The following is a 17655-nucleotide window of genomic DNA, read 5'->3' as shown; positions in this document are numbered from 1 at the left end:
TGTATATTCAGTAATTACAACAGATGCGTCACCCTCCTCCCCCACTTTTAAAAACTCAGTCTAAAATAAGTGTTAAAAAAAAACCTAACTAATTTTAGAGCATAGGAATGTTCTGCACAAATTAGTAAAAATCTCTTTAAGAATATTTTAAAAGAAATATCCATTATAATAAAATACTTGAAAACCAAAAGATACAATAAATCACTATATAAAAAAGGAAATATCATGGAAAAATTTACAAAGTGCTTGTCTAATGACAAAACATAAAATTCTTAGATTAGTCATCTCTGATTTCATTAAATAAAAATTTATATTCATGTTCAAACTTTATAAAGTTAGAATTGGTGGAATATAGATTTCACTTTTCCTGACCTCAGGATTATCCTTAGCTGCCCTACATAAAAAGTATTGTTGCATAAACAGATTTTTAAACCAAGAGTCCAATTTTGCTTTTAGCTTTAAGTGGGCACTATACATTTTCTTCCTGTAATCTGTACAATTTTAGTTTCAACATTTCAAAATAATAAAATCACATGAGATTTTATTTGTGTGGTTCTTTCCTCCACCAGCACAAATCATAATTCACCTGAAATTCAAAGAGATTTGGAAAGTTACTATGGCTGAAAAACACATTATTCCAACAGCCAATACAATCACAAACCTTTCTGCCCTCGCTGAGCCTGTAAATGAAACCTCTAGCTTGGCAGCACTCATGTTCAGGTGGTGGGAGCCTTTAAGAACCCAGATACCTTTGAGCCACAGTGAGGTATCTGAATAGGCTTTTGGTTAGTCTATGTTTCCCACTTTTTTAACAATTATTTAGATTCCTATGTATTTTCATTCTGAAAGCAAGTAAGACTCCCATAAAAGCACTCCCAACCTAATAAATTCAGTCCAGGACAAGCAGCAGATGATATAATTGGTTATTATCTGCATTTAGAAAGGAAAAGAACACTACAGTGTGAGGGTAACTCAGGAAGGCTGTCTCTGTCTCTGTCTCTCTCTCTCTCTCTCTCTCTCTCTCTCTCTCTCTCTCTCTCTCTCTCTCTCTCTCTCTCTCACCCAAGTTCAAACACTCTTCAACTTTGGCTACTATTCAAGTACTGGGCTGTAAATTTAGGCAGCTAAGTCAGTTTTTCAGCAGTTCCAATTTTAGATGAAAATGTAAAGAAGGGAATTCTTGAGGCTCTGAACAGGGTCCACATCTCTTCATGGATATGAACAATTTATCCTGCAGACATAGTAGATCATTTCTTCTTAATACCCTCTACCCCCCCACTCCAAATAACAGACTCAAATTCTGCTATACTTAGAAGTCAGCTCATACATGATAGCTCTCTCTCTCTCTTTTTTAAAATCCAAAGTCAAATGTATAGGCCAGGTACAGCCAGTGTTCTAGAAACTGCAGTGAACCTCTCATTTACTTCTGAATGAGGCAAAGGTAGTATAAATGTTCCCACACCAAACTCTGGGGTGGATATCACATGAGAAGATCAGGTTATTTGTAGTTCACCAAGAATGTCATACATAGCAAAAGGCTGATATGATGCAGTTGAGAGAAGCAAGAAAGACTGCATTAAAAATTCTATTGCTTATGCAGGATGGGGTGAAGCAGGGGTGGAAGCATCTCTGCTCAACATGGCAGCAGGGGAAAGACCTACACAAGTCTTACCTCTGCTTCCTGCTCCTAGCAGCATGTTCAGTAGATGAGAATACTTCCCTTGAGCCTGCATTCACACTTGAGAAAATCAGTCTTGGAAAATACATGGCTTTAAGCACCAGAGATGATATTACTCATGAGAAGTCACAGGATAATCCAGAGGCAAGGAAACACTTGCCCCTCAAAAGCTGGAAAAGCCTGTCTATTGATCTAAGTAGCAATAGAGAGAAATAGTCCCCAGGTTTCCATTAAACACAGTTCAATTGGAGAAAACAACTGAATGTAATTTTCTAAATGGACTACTGTTACTAGATAATATTTTTATTATAGGAATTATAAGAACTTCCTCATTCATTTCCCACCTATAATCAGTCCCGTTATAGAGCCCAGGCCCGATCCAAGTGCACACTTTATTGTAACTTGTTTGTTTACGAAACCACTTTGACTAGCCAATGAATGAACTGATTTAGTACAACCCCTATAAGATGAAAATGATGATAATAAGTAACTCAATTCTGCAGTATTTTACAAACAAGTATTTTTTCATAACAACTTTGTGAGGTAGACAATGAAAGACTTACTATCTTCATTTTACAGATGAAAAAAACTAAGTCTTAATGAGATTAAATGACTTGTCTTGGTCATTTAGCTATTAAATGTCAAGAGCCAAATCTCTGACTTAGTGTCACTTTAAGGCAAGAGCTTTTTTTCAAATCTGTGCCTTTGCCCACTTTGACTTAATAAAATTATATTCACATTTTATTCCATATTTCTAAAAAGAGAATTGTGCTAAAAATGTACTTTAGCTATGTTTTAAGAAAAATAGGACACGCAAAATTCTCAATTTATGTCAGAATAGCTAAGAGGTGACTTTATAAAAAGATTCCTCTCCTTACAAACTACTTCAACTCAGGATTTTAAAAAAATTTATATTTATTTGTTATTGTTATTATTATTATTTTTTAAAATCCTTATTTTCCATCTTAGAATCAGTATTGTATATGGTTCCAAGGCAGAAGAGTGGTAAGAAAAGGTAAACAATGGGGACTGAGTGACTTGCCCAAAGTCACATAGCTAGGAAATGTCTAAAGTCATTTTGAACCCAAGACCTCCTGTCTCCAGGCCTGCCAGTCTCTCCATTGAACCACCTGTTTGTCCTAATATTTTACTACATTTAAAAGAAGAATTTCTAGCTATTGAAGAATGTCTTTATGATTAAAAATAGAAAAAAAACCCCTAGTCAATAAATTTGGACTCTGTTACCAATCAGATGATACAAAGCTCTAAAATGTTAGCTGGGTATTAAAAAATGAAATCTAAAAAGTCAGATCAATTTCTGTACTGGGAGAAGATAAATAAAAGTGTACTAATTTTAGTACATCGAAATTTTGTCTTCCAAGCAATAATGTGGATATATGTAAAGAAGCTTTAGAAATTTTTGTGTTTGGCAAAACACACAGATAAAAAGTCCAGCAAAATGTTTAATTTTCAAAAATATACAAAAATTGAGACGACATTGTTACTTGGCATATCATATACTTATCATGGACTTCAAAAAACACAAGTCTGGGTACCTTCTTTTGTTCTTATGTGAAGAAGTTGTGGTAAAAGGTCAAACAGAGTCAACCTAACACCTCAGCCTTATACACATAAGCAACACTTGACATAGAAAAAAAGCCACAAGGGGGAACAGAATACAGGAGGAAAGAAAAAACACATCAGCGACACCTTTATGTGTGAAGTTGACCAGTATGAGTTTACTACAGCCAAAGCAGAGAATAGGTAGTCTGGAACTTGTTATTCTCTGGTTTTTCAACTTCAAATCATAAGATTTTGATAAGATATGTTAGCGAGTTGCTCTTCAAACAGAATAGCTAAAACCAGGTGCTGGTGATGACTTGCCTTTCTTGATTGTAGATGGAGTTCTGAATTTTCTTAATAGTTCAGATTGCACTTGAGTCACAAGATGTAAATTAGACATTTCTCTCTTGAGTTCCCGGTAGGCATGATGGATGTTATCACTGAAATACAATTTCAAAAAATTATAATGGTCACTGTTCCTTTTGAGATCATTTTCCAGGTAGTCCTCCAGACTTAAAGATATACATCTAAAGTAGATGCAAACAATCATTTTCCTATTAAAATTCATTTCTATATAAAAATTAATTTAACAAAATCATAATTAAAATTTTTAAAAAGGTTGAAAGAAATGAATTAAAAGATTTAAAAAATGTGCTCTAACTGAATTTTTTTCTTAGGGTTTTAAGTGATTCATTTGAAGCATAGTATTTATTAAAAAGGAAACAAATTATCCTAATTTATGTTAACCAAATATGAAAATAAAGAAAATGGCATGTATGCACATACACATATTTAACTAGAACTTTTTACCTTCTGTCTTAGTATCAATTCTAAGTCAGAAGATTGACAAGGGCTAAGGCAATGAACTCAGGTCCTCCCAGCTAAAGGCCTGGATCTCTATCCACTGTGTCACCTAGCTACCCCTGCATGTATTTTAACAGCATCAATCACAGTGTCACACTACTTCTAATAAAACAAATAGTGGTTTGAGTCTCTTGCAATTACATTTTCTAATAACCGGATGTTTTAAAAATGTTATTTTTTGACAAATAAGCATTTATTACTTAATCTTCCTTCCAATCCCTCTCCTCCTTCAGGGGAAAAGCCAAAACCCTAGTGACAAATATGCATAGTCAAACAAAACACATTCTAATAAAGTACATTTTCTAAAAAATCAAGAGGTTTTTGCAAAATTTTGACAGGTATGAATTATGTTACAAAAATAAGTCGGGCATTTATTTCTCTTGTCTCCAGTAAGCCACCACGATATTGTCTACAATAAATGGTCTGTGCAGGCTCCTGGCTACGTGTAAAATGAACTCCATGTGCCATTCTGGGCCTTCCCAATGATTCTTCAAATGGTAACAAAAGAGCACATTGTACACAATATACATTGTACATTGTATATTCATGTCCAGTATAATAAACCAACATTTCAAGATGAAGGTGCTTTTACAGGTTTAAGGAGATGACCTGGATATTACTTGATTTCTTTAACAAAAATGATACAACAAACCATGCCGCACTGAATCTGCAGGCCTGAAATCCAGCTCCTAACTAATATGTGCTCACCTGTTCAAAACATCGAGCCAAGAAAGCCATGAAACAATTCTATTTTAATGGAAACTATCACATACATCCAGCACACACAGTGTTCTCTAGGGTGGGCCGCTGGAAAGGAGGCCCGGCTCAGAAGGAGGCCAGCAGCTTGCCTGGGTGTCCCCCTTTTTTGTCCCCCCTACAGAAGGAGCCATTATTCCCATCATCTGAAAACGAGTCCCCCCATCTAAGGTGATGACCAAGTACAAGCCCTCCCTCTGGTGGAGAACAGAGGAAAGACAACTGTTAAATAGCATGGGCACAAGAGAAGGCCAATTAAGTATTTTTAAAAATCTCTGTGTCCCCCATTATTGTAGAAAACGCCTTTCCCCCCTTTTTAAGATGGACATTTTCCTATCACACAACTTTTAACCAATACCCATGGGAAGTCGGCTTTTTTCAGCTGCCTGGATGAAATCTTAGTTGGCCCTCGTTCCACTTTCTTATATCTGCTGAGTGAAAAGCCCTTTTAAGCTGAAAAATTAGTGTTTTGTCTTCTAAAATAATCACCAGTACAAGCTCTCCAGTACATTCTTGAATCCTGTAGACAATTTTAAACAAGACTCATTCAACAAGGGCGCCTGTCCTAGGAAGCTAGACTGAAGTCACGAGTAACTGGAAAGCCTGAGGGAGGGCACGAGGCTACGAGGCTGGAGGTCCCTGTCCGAGGGAAAATGAAACTTGTTTGGCCTGGCTCAGGAGGGATGGGAAGTACTGGCAGAAGGTGCAGAGGCCTTCTGAGGCTACAGATACCAAAAGAAAAGAAATCAAATGGGCTACTTATGAAGCACCTACTGCGTTCCATGCACTGCCCTACGCAATGGCTGGAGGCTCCTCATCAGTTATACTCTAAAGGTAATTCTTGGCCAGATATGGGGAAGACTACATGCCCACTGAGGTCCCTTTCAAATGAGATTCTCCTCTATATAAACCAACACACAGCAACATAGAAATGGCTCTTTAAAAGGCTACAAAACCATTTTTTTCAATGGTAGAAAATAGGAAGAAGATTCTTGTTAATTAAGAAAATTTAATGTAATTTTAGAATTGTAAAAGCTATGTAAGAATTTCTTGCCTTTAAGGACAATGAAAATATTTCACTTAAGAGAAAGTTGTATATTCTACTTTGGTTATTCCAATAATCTTCACTATCTGAAAATGTTTCCTTTTTAGAATCAAAAACAAGCATTTATTAAGCTCTTAAGAGGACTGTGCTGTGTGTTACTATTAACCTGTGTTACCAGACAAATCATGGACATTCTGTGGGCCTCAGTTTCTTCATGTATCAGATGTGAGGGCTGGACTGGACATTCTTTCAGGATCCTAGATCCTAATGAATTCATTCTAACTTAAATCTCTTCTCCGTAAAACAAGGTTTTGTTGTACTGTGCTACCTGGGAGTATATCTCTCAGCCCCCATAAAAGAAAACCCCCGAGTAGTTTTAGTTTTGTTGGTTTTGTTCCTTTTTTTTGTTCCCTTAAAGTTTCCTGAATTGAACTGGAAGTTCCTGGAGAAGATGCAGTGAACTGGATACATAACACACTGGGACAAGAGCCAGGATCTGTCTAAGGGCAAATTTAACAACGAGGCTTTCCTTAATCCTTATTCTCCAGTTATGAAATTTGTTCCAAAAAGTCTTCTGCAGGGTCTAAAATTCCACAAAACTCAAATTCATAGATGAATAATGAGTAGGAGTTTGAAGCAGCCAGTGCTCCTAAGGTTTAATTTAATATCAAGGCCTGTTCACATAGTCAGCATCTGGGGAAAGAAGCAGCAGGACACGGCCTACCACAAAATCGATCCAAGACCCTGGTACAGCCGGCTTCAAAAACAAAGCTAACAAGATAATGCATCCCAGCAGAGGTGTGGTTAGGGGAGGGGGAGGACATAAGTGATTGTTAGTAATTATAGCCTTTTAATACTGCCACTTTTTAATCTCTTTTGGGATATTAAAAACATAACACGTCATATACACTTTCCTAATTTAAGCATACATCCCAGTTATTAAACCAAGGCTGATATGAGCTTTTGCAATTTTACATACTTTATGCAATATGTGAAATTTTTATACTGTAGATAGACACATCTGGAGTGTGAAGATTTCTCTTTCCTGATGGAAGTCTCTTTGGCCTGATCATGTAGGCTGCTTTGGGGGTACACTTCCCCCTCAAGTCCCATGTTGGAAAACCTGTGGCACGTGTGCCAGAGGGGGCTGCTCCCTTCCCCTCTCCACATGCTCCTGAGGACATTTTTCCCATCACCTGCCCCTCTGCCCAGTAGCCCAGAGGGAGAGTTTCCTCCCTCCCCTGTCTGGGGTGAGGGGGAAGCTCACATGTGATGTTTGGCACTCGGTCTCTAAACAGTTTGCCATCACTGCTCTAGTGTATCATAATGGACTTCTGCTATTGGCTTTTCTCTGACTCTGATGTAGATCCCAAAGCTGCTACTAGCCAAGTAATACATGTGAAATTAAGTTGCATATCTGAGAACAGATGGAGTAGTGGTAGTTCATGGACTTTAAGATGGATATTTTATTATGATTCTAGGGAACAGTTCATGACCAAACAAAGGATAGCTAGGTAGGCTCACAGATGATAAAATGGACAGTTCCGATCACATAAAATTAAAAAGATTTTGCACTAAGTCAATGAAACTAAAATTAGAAAGGAAACATGTAACTAGGGGAAAAAAAATCTTTGCCACAAATTTCTTTTATAAGTCTTGTTTCCAAGATATGATTCAAATTTACAACAAAAAAAAATATTCCCCAACTGATAAATACAATTGTATCTACCTCAAATTCATCAGGTTAGCAAAGCTGAACAAAAAAAAGAAATGACATTTTGGAGGGGATATGGGCAAACAGGTATACTTGGAGGGGCTGTGGGCAAATAGGTACACTAATATATTATTAATGGGGCCGTGAATAGGATCAGTCATTCTGGTGAATCAGAACTATGCCTAGCCACAGTTGCTTAATTGTGCATAGCCTTTGACTCAGTAATGCCAAGAGTAAGCTTCTACTGTCAAAAGAGATTAAAGAAAGGACTTCTACCCAAAAATATTTATAGCAGATTTTTTTAAGCAGCAAAGAACTGGAAACCAAGAGAGTGCTCTTGTAGTGGGGAATGGCTTACAAATTATGGCATATAAATGAAATGTAATATTGCACGGTAAGAAATGACAAAAGGAAAGTTTCATAGAGATGTGGGAAGATCTGTATGAACTAATCCAGAGTTAAGTGAATTGAACCAGGAGATCAATTTATGCACTGTAAAGATAAACAACTTTGGAAGATTTAAGAACTTTGATCAATCAATGGCCAAGTAAGATTCCATACATCCCTGTGATGTATATTACCCAGGATTAGGGAGCAGATGGAGATAGTATTTTTTGCATATGGCCAATGCATGAAGTTGTTTTGTCTGACAACACATATTTGTTATAACAGTTTTGTTTTTCTTTTTCTTTGCCAATGGGAATAGGGTGCAGAAAAAAACATGAGTTTATTGGGAGAAAAATCTAATAAAACAAAAAAAAAACACTTCACATTATCTTCAAGTTAAACTTTTCATCTTACTGTTCAAAATACATATTTTACCAAATAGGAATGTACTTTGTAAACCAAAAAGTGTCATGTGGTATTATCATGCTGTACCTGAAAAATTTTTTTGGAAGTCTAGCCTTCATAAAATTGGAATATGAAAATACTGGGAAAGCATATTAATATTTCTATGAGACAAGTTAGGGTAACAATTCATTTCACAAAAAATTAAACATAGGATTCCTTTAAATAGCAAATATTTAGTATTTTAAATATATAATGTAACCTGATTTACTAAAAAAAGGCAATATAAATGTCCATAAATACATCTATCAAATAAATTGTTGCCTCAGCCTATATGTAGATAAATGATGATGAACTAACAGAACTCTTTTGAATTAATCAGAATAAAGCTTTTTAAAATGCCAAAATGAAGAGCAAAGAAATGGATTAATAAAGCAAATCTAGCATACCAAAGAGCAACTTGATATTGATGCAAACATAATAAGCAGCCACAGGACTTCACAGGTACAAAGTAGCATTAAAAAAATACAATCTGAAATTTTAAAAATTCAAGACTGTTTCATACCTTGGAATGCTTGGCCTTTGGAAGTCAGTTTTATTGAGATTGTCTTCCTGAGACTGATCCTTTCATGAAAAAAAATTAGAAAAATAAAGTTGAGGCAGTTCTATTTTCAATTGTAGTACTATTTAATTAAGCAGCTCCTCATTTGCATTAGTTTAAGAATCCCTTTAGTTTTATACCTTGTAACTGTGTGATTTGTAGTAAGAATATAATCCCAGGGAAGAGTCTGTGTATGTAATTAGATTAAGAATGTTATCAAAGGAAATATTTAAGTCACAATTTCAAATATGTGTATTGTTAAATGTGGGTTACCATATTGATAATAAATTATTATGTTCACCCTAAGTGGGTGAACCTGTTTTATAATGTACTTAAAACCAATTCATGGTAAAACCAATTCATGTAGGAAGTTACAGAAACCAGAGTCATCCAAAAGTCCCAGACACCTCTTTTTGGCATTTAGGGACAGATATGAAACTATAAAAGTGTGTGTGTTTTACAACTCGAGGTCTCAGGTTTTGAACTGGGAGGAAACCTGCAGACTGCTGGCCCTGTGATTTCTGTCTCAATAAAGCCAGATCTCTACCCAGAAGGGTCTCCCTGCCTCTTATTTTTACGTATGTTAATTAGAAACAAATTCTACAGCTCTATTAACATATATATATATATAAATCACTCATAAAACATTAATTAGTAACAGCCCAACTGCAATTATTTAAAGCCTATAATACCTTAAATTTTTGTTTATATATCTCCATTAAAAGAAAAAGTAAAGCTGAAGTTTATACCACTTAAAATATAATAAAATACTTTTGTAAAAAAAGTCCATTTAGATACTGCCAAAAGGAATCTAGAAACCATGCCTAAGGATTATGGTGTCCTAGAATTTAGGGAGCACATGTGTTACTTTCATTGCTGCTACTTCTGGATGAAGGCAAAGATTTCAGGAAAACAAGATAGATTTGGGAAGTGACAAGGTAGTTGAGGAGACAATGTCAGAAAATGTAATATGGTTATGTGGACCAGATGCTAAAATACAGGAAAGAAGGACCTGGCCCAGATTGGAAATATACCTAAAACTGGCATGCTCAAAAACAATTCTTAATTGCTCAGAATCTTACAAATCTAAAGCCAAGTGCTTTAAACTGAAATAGGAGGGGGGAGGCCTTACATCTCCCATGTCATTAAGTTTAAAGGTGGGCAGAGAACTACTATATATTTAAAATGTGTTCAGAAGTCAGAAGGAACAAGGGGGAAGCTTAGTGGAGAGCATTAGGGTGAAGGTCCCCAAGGAAAGAAAAATAAACTATGTCACCACTGGATCATGTCTAGGGGTCACATCAGACACTAAACGTTTGAAGGTTGCTGGAGATACTAGAGAAGGGATGCTTGGTTGGGTAGAGGTTACATGGGTTGGGCAGGAAGAGCTGAGAAATAGATCAAAAGCCTGGCACTGAGGCTGGTATAACAATGATAAAAGGACTGTATTTTCCAAATGGCTGATGGAGCTTTTTCTCAGCCAAAAACAGAGCAGCCAATAGTATCTTGACCTGCCTTAAAGATAATTTCATCCAGCAAAAGACAGAGGAATTAACAAGGGGAAATTCTATTGTGGTTCTAATCCTCACCAATAAGAAGAAATTGGTTGCTGAAACAGAAATAATGAAAACTTTATGGGCATGTGAATGTTCCAAATTAGAAATTATGAGAAGAGCAAAGATACCAATCTGATGGGTAATTTAGAGTTCGTTACAGAAGACATCAAATGGTTCAGAGGCAGGAAAGATAGGATCCAGTGAATGTCCAATCCCCAGGCCTCTTCCCTGCTCACACTACTTTAGTTCAGGTCCTTCTCCCTTATTTCCTAGATGACAACAATAGCTACCTAAGTGGGTTGCCCTCAGCCTTCTCCACTTCACTGTCTTCAAAGAGCTGCCAAAGTGATTTTCTTTAAGCACTGGACTACCTAGGTCCTCTGATGCCTTGAGGACAAAATATATACTCCTCTGGCTTAAAACCCTTCACCATGGGGTCCTGATGTCTATTTTTAGTCTCGGTATACACAGTCCTTTTAACTATTCCTATTTCACCTCTATGCTTCCTTCTCCTCACTTAAGGTCTGGCTACCTTAATAAATGCTCATTGACAGATATTTCTAAGAGAGAACTGGTGCACAAGGAAAGGAAAGCTCTCAAAAATGAAATTCTAGACATACCAAAAAAAAAAAGAACTCCAGTGAAGAAGGGAAAATCTAAAGGTGATGTACAATCTTATTTTCTTGTTAATAATTAGACCAGTAGATTATGGCAATGCTAGAGACACAGTTTCTCTAGAGTTCAATAAAGCTTCTGACAAATTCCCTCAATCTTTTGAGTAAGAGGTAGAGATGCGGGGTAGACATATTTTTAAAGTCTTGTGCCAATAATGGAAGCCAAGGCAGTTGAATAAAAAAAAATGTGTGCTCCTCTGAGAGCATCATAAAAAGCAAGAAAGCTTGGCATGAACTACAACTGACAAAGAAAAGAATACAACAATAGGTGTGTGTGTGTGTGTGGTTTTTTTTAAAACAAAATTGGGGGAAACATGCAGAACCAAGTATGATAGCACAGTAACAGACAACAGAAGGCAGGGTTACACGGTTCTCATATTTCTCTTTTCTTTGCCAAGAAGAATGATCTCTGGACTGAATAGAACCAAAATGCCTACGAATAAAGCTGATGTCCAAATTAAGTAAGAAGATGGCTACTGCAAACTTTGACATATGTGACTGTGAACTACTATCAGTGATGTCTTAAAGACTGCATGTATCGGAGTGATACTTCAGGATTACAAGATAAATAAGTAAATGGAGTCTATTAGGTAGAATTTAGGTGGTTTGACTTGGTTTCCCAGCAAAATTCTAGAATGTATTTTTTTTTTTTACACCCTTGTACTTCGGTGTATTGTCTCATAGGTGGAAGATTGGTAAGGGTGGGCAATGGGGGTCAAGTGACTTGCCCAGGGTCACACAGCTGGGAAGTGGCTGAGGCCGGGTTTGAACCTAGGACCTCCTGTCTCTAGGCCTGGCTCTCACTCCACTGAGCTACCCAGCTTCCCCCTAGAATGTATTTTTAAAGGATGAAGTAGTGAACCTATGGATGGTGAAGTTGTGCTCTACAGAGAGAGCCACGGTGCCTTTGGTAAAACCAGGTCCTACCAGACAAAACTCAATGTCTTTTTAGACAACAGACTAGTAGATAAGAGAAACAAATGCTGAACTTATAATTTATCTAGATTTCAAGAAAGCATTTGAGAAAGCTTCTCAAATTGTGAGTAACATGTAGAGATGTGGGCTAGACAACGGCCCAGTTTAAGGATATTTGAGCCTGGTGAAATAGCAGAAATGAGAGAAAATAGTCATGTACATTCTTGGGTCTGTGTGTAAATCAGCTGCTAGCAGAGGAGCTCTGGATGTAGGTATAGCCCTGAGCCTTTTAACATGTTTGCTAATGACCTGGATAAAGGCAATGGGCATGCTTATCAAATCGGCAGATAACATAAACTTAAGAAAGATAGCTAAATATGGATGACTATCAGAATCCAGAAAGAACTCACTGTCTAATCCAGGGGTTGGCAACCTTTTTGGCCGTGAGAGCCATAAACACCACATTTTTTAAAATGTAATTTCGTGAGAACCGTCCAGTGCTCACAGTGCTGCTCCTGTAACAGTGTCTAAAAAAAATGGACTTTATGGCTCCTGCAGAAAGAGCCCTATCTGGCCCTCAAAAGAGCCAGATATGGCTCGAGAGCCATACGTTGCCGACCCCTGCTCTAATCAATATGAAAATTAACAAGGATAAACCAAAGGGTCATCTAATTAGAGCTGTAAGAACATTTGGAAGTCATCTAATCTAACCCCCTCATTTTACAGGTGAGGGAAATTGAGGATTAGACCCATAACATGAACTGCTCAGTTACCCAGCCAGTGATTTAATGGTGGGAAATGAATAGAGGTTTTCTTAATGCTTAAGTCTAGCATTCTGCCTGCTGTATTCAAAAATGAACTCTGCCAAATTCAAGACAGGGAAGAATAGGGCTAGATAGTGCATGAGAAAAAATTCTAGAGGTTTTAGGATTGCCAGTCCAATGACTTAACAATGCGAAATAGCCAAGAAGCACTGGGACTAAGCTAGTGGTCTGCTGGTCCAAGTACCATCTTCATTTCTGGGCACATTTTAAAAAAAATTTTTTAATTGATTAAGAAAAATTTTCCATGGTTACATGATTCATGCTCTTTCCCTCCCTTCCTCCCAACCCCCTCCCATAGTCAACGTGCAATTCATGTATCATTGATCAAGACCTATTTCCATATTATTGATATTTGTACTATGGTGATCACTTAAGAGTTTATATCACCAATCATGTCCCCATCGACCCATGTGATCAAGCAGGTGCTTTTCTTCTGTGTTTCTGCTCCCACAGTTCTTTCTCTGGTTCTTTCTCATAATTCTCTCAGAACTGTCCTGGGTCATTGCATTGCTGCTAGTAGAAAAGTCCATGACATTTGATTGTGGGTACCACATTTTTATAAAGGACATTGATTAGCTGCAGAATGTCCAGAGCAGAGTAAGCAGGATAGTGAAGGGAAGAAAATAATATGCTATGCAAAGGTTAATTAAAGGAGCTGGCTTTATTTAGCCCAATACAGAAGGGATACATTAGTTTGTTTTCATGTATTTGAAGGATTATCATGTAAAAGATGGATTAGTCGTGTTATTTGGTTCTACTGGCAATAAATTGGAGTAACAGGTATAAGTTGTAGAGGCAAATTTATCCTTAATATCAGGAAAAATACAGGATAGATACAAAAAATATTATGAAGAATATATGATTGAATTGTCTGCTAGAACCAGGTGGGGGGAAGGAGGCAGATAAGTTCAATCATATAACTTAGGGAAACTAATGTGGAAATTTATTACTATGTGTAATTGGCAAATTAATTAAGAATTAATTAATCTTAATTTAAAAAAACAAAACTATTTCTATGTTGCTCAAAATACATAATAAAGAAGCAAGAAATGAGATTGAAAATCTTTTTTTTTTTTTTTTGGTATGGTGAGGTGGCATTTCACTGAGCAAAGGATGGGAATTTTTGGGACATGGGATATGGATGATTTCTGACTCATATCTAGTTACCTATGTGACCCTGAACAAATACCATATTTTCTGTCTTATTTTCACAAGCTATCAAACAGACTCCTACTACTTGTACTACAACTCTATAACTCTATAACTCACAGGAGTGAGGGATGTGAGGAAAGGCCTCTGTAAATATTGACGTACTCTAAAAACAGCAACTATTTTTGCTCTGCAACCATTAATAGCATCCACACACAAAGCTGCCATATACTTATCAGGAACAACAGCTAAGATATTTTGTACACCATAAAGTGCAAGAAACAAACACTGCCCAATAATCAAAATGACATTCCAGGAAAAAAACAGGACAAAATTCAGCAGCTTCAGAATCAGTTTCAAAGAAAAGGATCATTAAACTCCATTCGAGGTCATTTTATTCCCTTTGGTGCCATCTAGTGGGCTGCATATGAATTTAGAGACTAAACAAAGTCAAAAATATGCACAATATTGGTTGGGTTTTTTTTGGGGGGGGGGGCATCATTTAGAAATAATATAGCAAAAATGTACAAAACCAAAATAATTAAAAACTATCAGGTCATTGTGCTACTTGTGAAGTTCCTAATATTTTTCTATGAGCCTAGTTAGGATCATAGGTCTTAAGTTAAGTAAAGGTGCAAGGAGCTTTAGAAATGATAATCTAACTTTTTCTTTATAAAAAGAAGGAAATGAAGGCCTTCAGAGAGGTTAAGTGACTTGCTCTAAGTCACAGAAACCTGGGATACATCTGATTTCCCAAAGATTAAGTATTCCTATAGCATTCCTTGGCATACGGGCATTCATCAAATCCCTTTCAATTGTGACAAATGGTACCAGCAATGACATCCTCACGGAAATCTCTAATTGAGATAGCCAAAGAGTTTCTGCCACATGATTAAACTACTCCTGAACTAGTGAGATTCAATTCAATTAAAAGTATTTATTGAGCACATATTATGTACTCAACTAGATCTATACTTTCCCAACAGTGGATAATAATTTACACCCTGATATCTCAATGACTTGGTTTATTCAAACATATTTTCCCTTTCAATCTAATATTGTTGAAACCAAGGAATATAAAAATATTTAAGATGTAACTGTATTATCTAGCCTTTCTTTTTCTATCTCCTCCCAACTGCTTCATGTGTTCTAAATGCCTGGGGTTACCAGAAATCTGATCTCTAGATAGGTTAAGATGCCACTTTAATGGTTGTTCGGAGTGATCAAAACAAAAATAAAATCAGTTTGTTCAGCCAGAATCTTTATCCCCTATTTTATCTAGCCTAGGTTAACAACAATCTGGTGAAGTCTATGGAGCCCTTTTCAGAAGAATGTTTTTAAAGGAATAAAATACATAGGATTACCAGGGACTTAATTCTATTGCAATACAGTGTAAGAGTATTAAAAACAAAAACATCATGGCCCCCAGATTAAGATTTCATCTAGATATATAAATGACAAATTTTTTTTTTGAAGATAAACTTTTAAAATGTCTTCTTATAAAAATGAAGAACAGACTTTGGGAGATTATGAATTTTACAAATTAACATACCAAAATTCTAAGTTCAAAAAGACTTTCTAAATCATCTCAACCAATTACTATTTAGATAAAAATAACTTCTGCATTCCTGACAGGTAGTCATCTAGCATCCCATAAATGAGGTCTGTTTTCTCCTGAGAGAGCTCGATCTATGGCTTTGAAATTTGGGGATATTTCCTTTAAACTGAATGAACTCTGCTCCACTGTTTCTGGTTCTGCTCTCTGGAGCTAACTAATGTAAATTTCATCTTTCTTCCAAATGACATCCTTTCCATTCTTGAAGACAATTCTCATGTCTCCCCATTTAAATCTTCTCCAAGCTAACCACTCCCTAGTTTTCTTCACCTAACTGGAGAAAACGGATGTAATTCAAGGCTTAAATTGTTATGCTATTCAAAAAATAATATCTTAAGGTCACCACAATCATATGGCAGATTGCCAAACACTATTTCTAAGATATGGTAATAGGTGAAGAGAAGACATATATTTTTCACAATAGGAGACTGACTATTCTTGTTCAATTTCTAAATGGGTATTGGGATTCCAGACAACTATGGCATACTAAGTCCTAGATAGTGATGTAACCCAAGGCCAACTATCCCATTTCAGAGCTCAGATACCTTGTGTTTGGCTTTCTGTAGCTCCACCTTTAGACGATTACATTCTTTTTTCATCAGCTCCAGCTCCTGTTCCAAACCATGGATCTTCAGGCCACTGCTCAACTTTTCCACCTCCCAGTTTGATGAAGGTCGATTTAGATTCCTCATAACTACCAAAAGAAAGCAGCAACAATTCAAGTTGTCAGCAAGCAATGCCAGCCTTTGATACAGATCAAAATATCACATGACTTATAGCTGGCAGAGAAAGATGTTGTCTTAGTTTTTAAGTTATTAATTCTGCAGTTAAAACTACAGTCCTGAGGAATTAGGTGACTTCTGTAAGGTCACAAAGTGGCTGAAGCTCCAAGGCCAAGACTGATAATAAAAGCTTGTTTCTGTATTTTACTACCAAGAACTAGTAAAATGCAGAAACAAGCTTTTATTAAAAAATAACAGTAGTTATGTCTCAAATCTACTGTTATTTTTAATAAAAGCTGAATGAAGAGCAGTGCTACAGGTAGTCCAAAACAACAGGAGACTTAAGAACTCTTCTGCTATTATAATGCATTTTATGATTTTCTCCTTAGCAGATATTCTTGATTATGTTCTAATTAGGGGAGGGGAGCTTGTCCTTGGGGCCAGATTGGGATAAAAAAATTTGCCACGGATAAATAGAGCTAAGTACAATTTCATGTGAAAGATATCTTTCCATTTTGCTTAAAGTTTTATACTATCAGCACGATAAATATAAATTTAAGTTTTCCAATCAGTTTGTCCAGTCCACTACATAGGCTTCTAGCATGGTCACTGCATCTTGTGTCAAAGCCCAAAGGGAACACAGGGAGGATGCTGTACTTCCACACATGCCCTAACCCAATCCCTCCCCTTTCTCCTCCTCATACCAGAGCAGCAACCACCTGGGCAATCTGACTCAGAGGCAGGACCTGTTTTATGCAGTGACTTCTTGGGTCTGCCCTAGGTTGATTTTGTGGACAGTACCTCCACAAGCCTCTTTCAGAAACACTTCATCCCATACTGGAACCAATCATTCTAGTCTATGTTCCCCTTCCTCATATATAACAAAGGCCTTCTTCCATTCTATAGGACCAAGTGGTATCTGGTTTGGCCATATGGTTTTCCTAGCTCTCGCTGTCCTACAAGATGAATGAGACTCTCTCTGTCTCTTTCACATACACAGGCCTATTATTTCTTAAGGGAGGGAACAGCACAATTTATATTTAAAACTATTAACATTGTATAAAAAGTGAAAGCAATCGAAACTACCACACCAATGCAACTACCAACAATTTGGAAATTGGTCTTGTTCAAGGACACATGACAAAACTAGTGGAAACGCGAATCGGCCAAGGGTGGGGGGGGGCGCGGGG

At 36.7% G+C, this 17655-nt stretch overlaps 1 protein-coding gene across 2 annotated transcripts in view; it reads right to left on the bottom strand.

The window, feature by feature from the left end:
* The window catches only part of AZI2 (5-azacytidine induced 2), a 55028-nt gene that overhangs the window by 4195 nt on the left and 33178 nt on the right, over nucleotides 1–17655 (bottom strand). For both annotated transcript variants that reach the window (XM_044677657.1, XM_044677658.1), the window contains exons 5-7: nucleotides 16289–16437; nucleotides 8975–9033; nucleotides 3563–3681 (exon numbers count right to left, since the gene is read on the bottom strand). In XM_044677657.1, coding sequence (XP_044533592.1) covers nucleotides 3563–3681; nucleotides 8975–9033; nucleotides 16289–16437 — 327 coding nt within the window. The remainder of the gene's footprint in view (nucleotides 1–3562; nucleotides 3682–8974; nucleotides 9034–16288; nucleotides 16438–17655) is intronic.

The sequence above is a fragment of the Gracilinanus agilis genome, chromosome 5 (assembly GCF_016433145.1).
Source record: "Gracilinanus agilis isolate LMUSP501 chromosome 5, AgileGrace, whole genome shotgun sequence".
Taxonomy (NCBI): Eukaryota; Metazoa; Chordata; class Mammalia; order Didelphimorphia; family Didelphidae; genus Gracilinanus; species Gracilinanus agilis.
The sequence above is the reverse complement of the archived record's forward strand: the minus strand, read 5'-3'. Positions and strand labels throughout refer to the sequence as shown.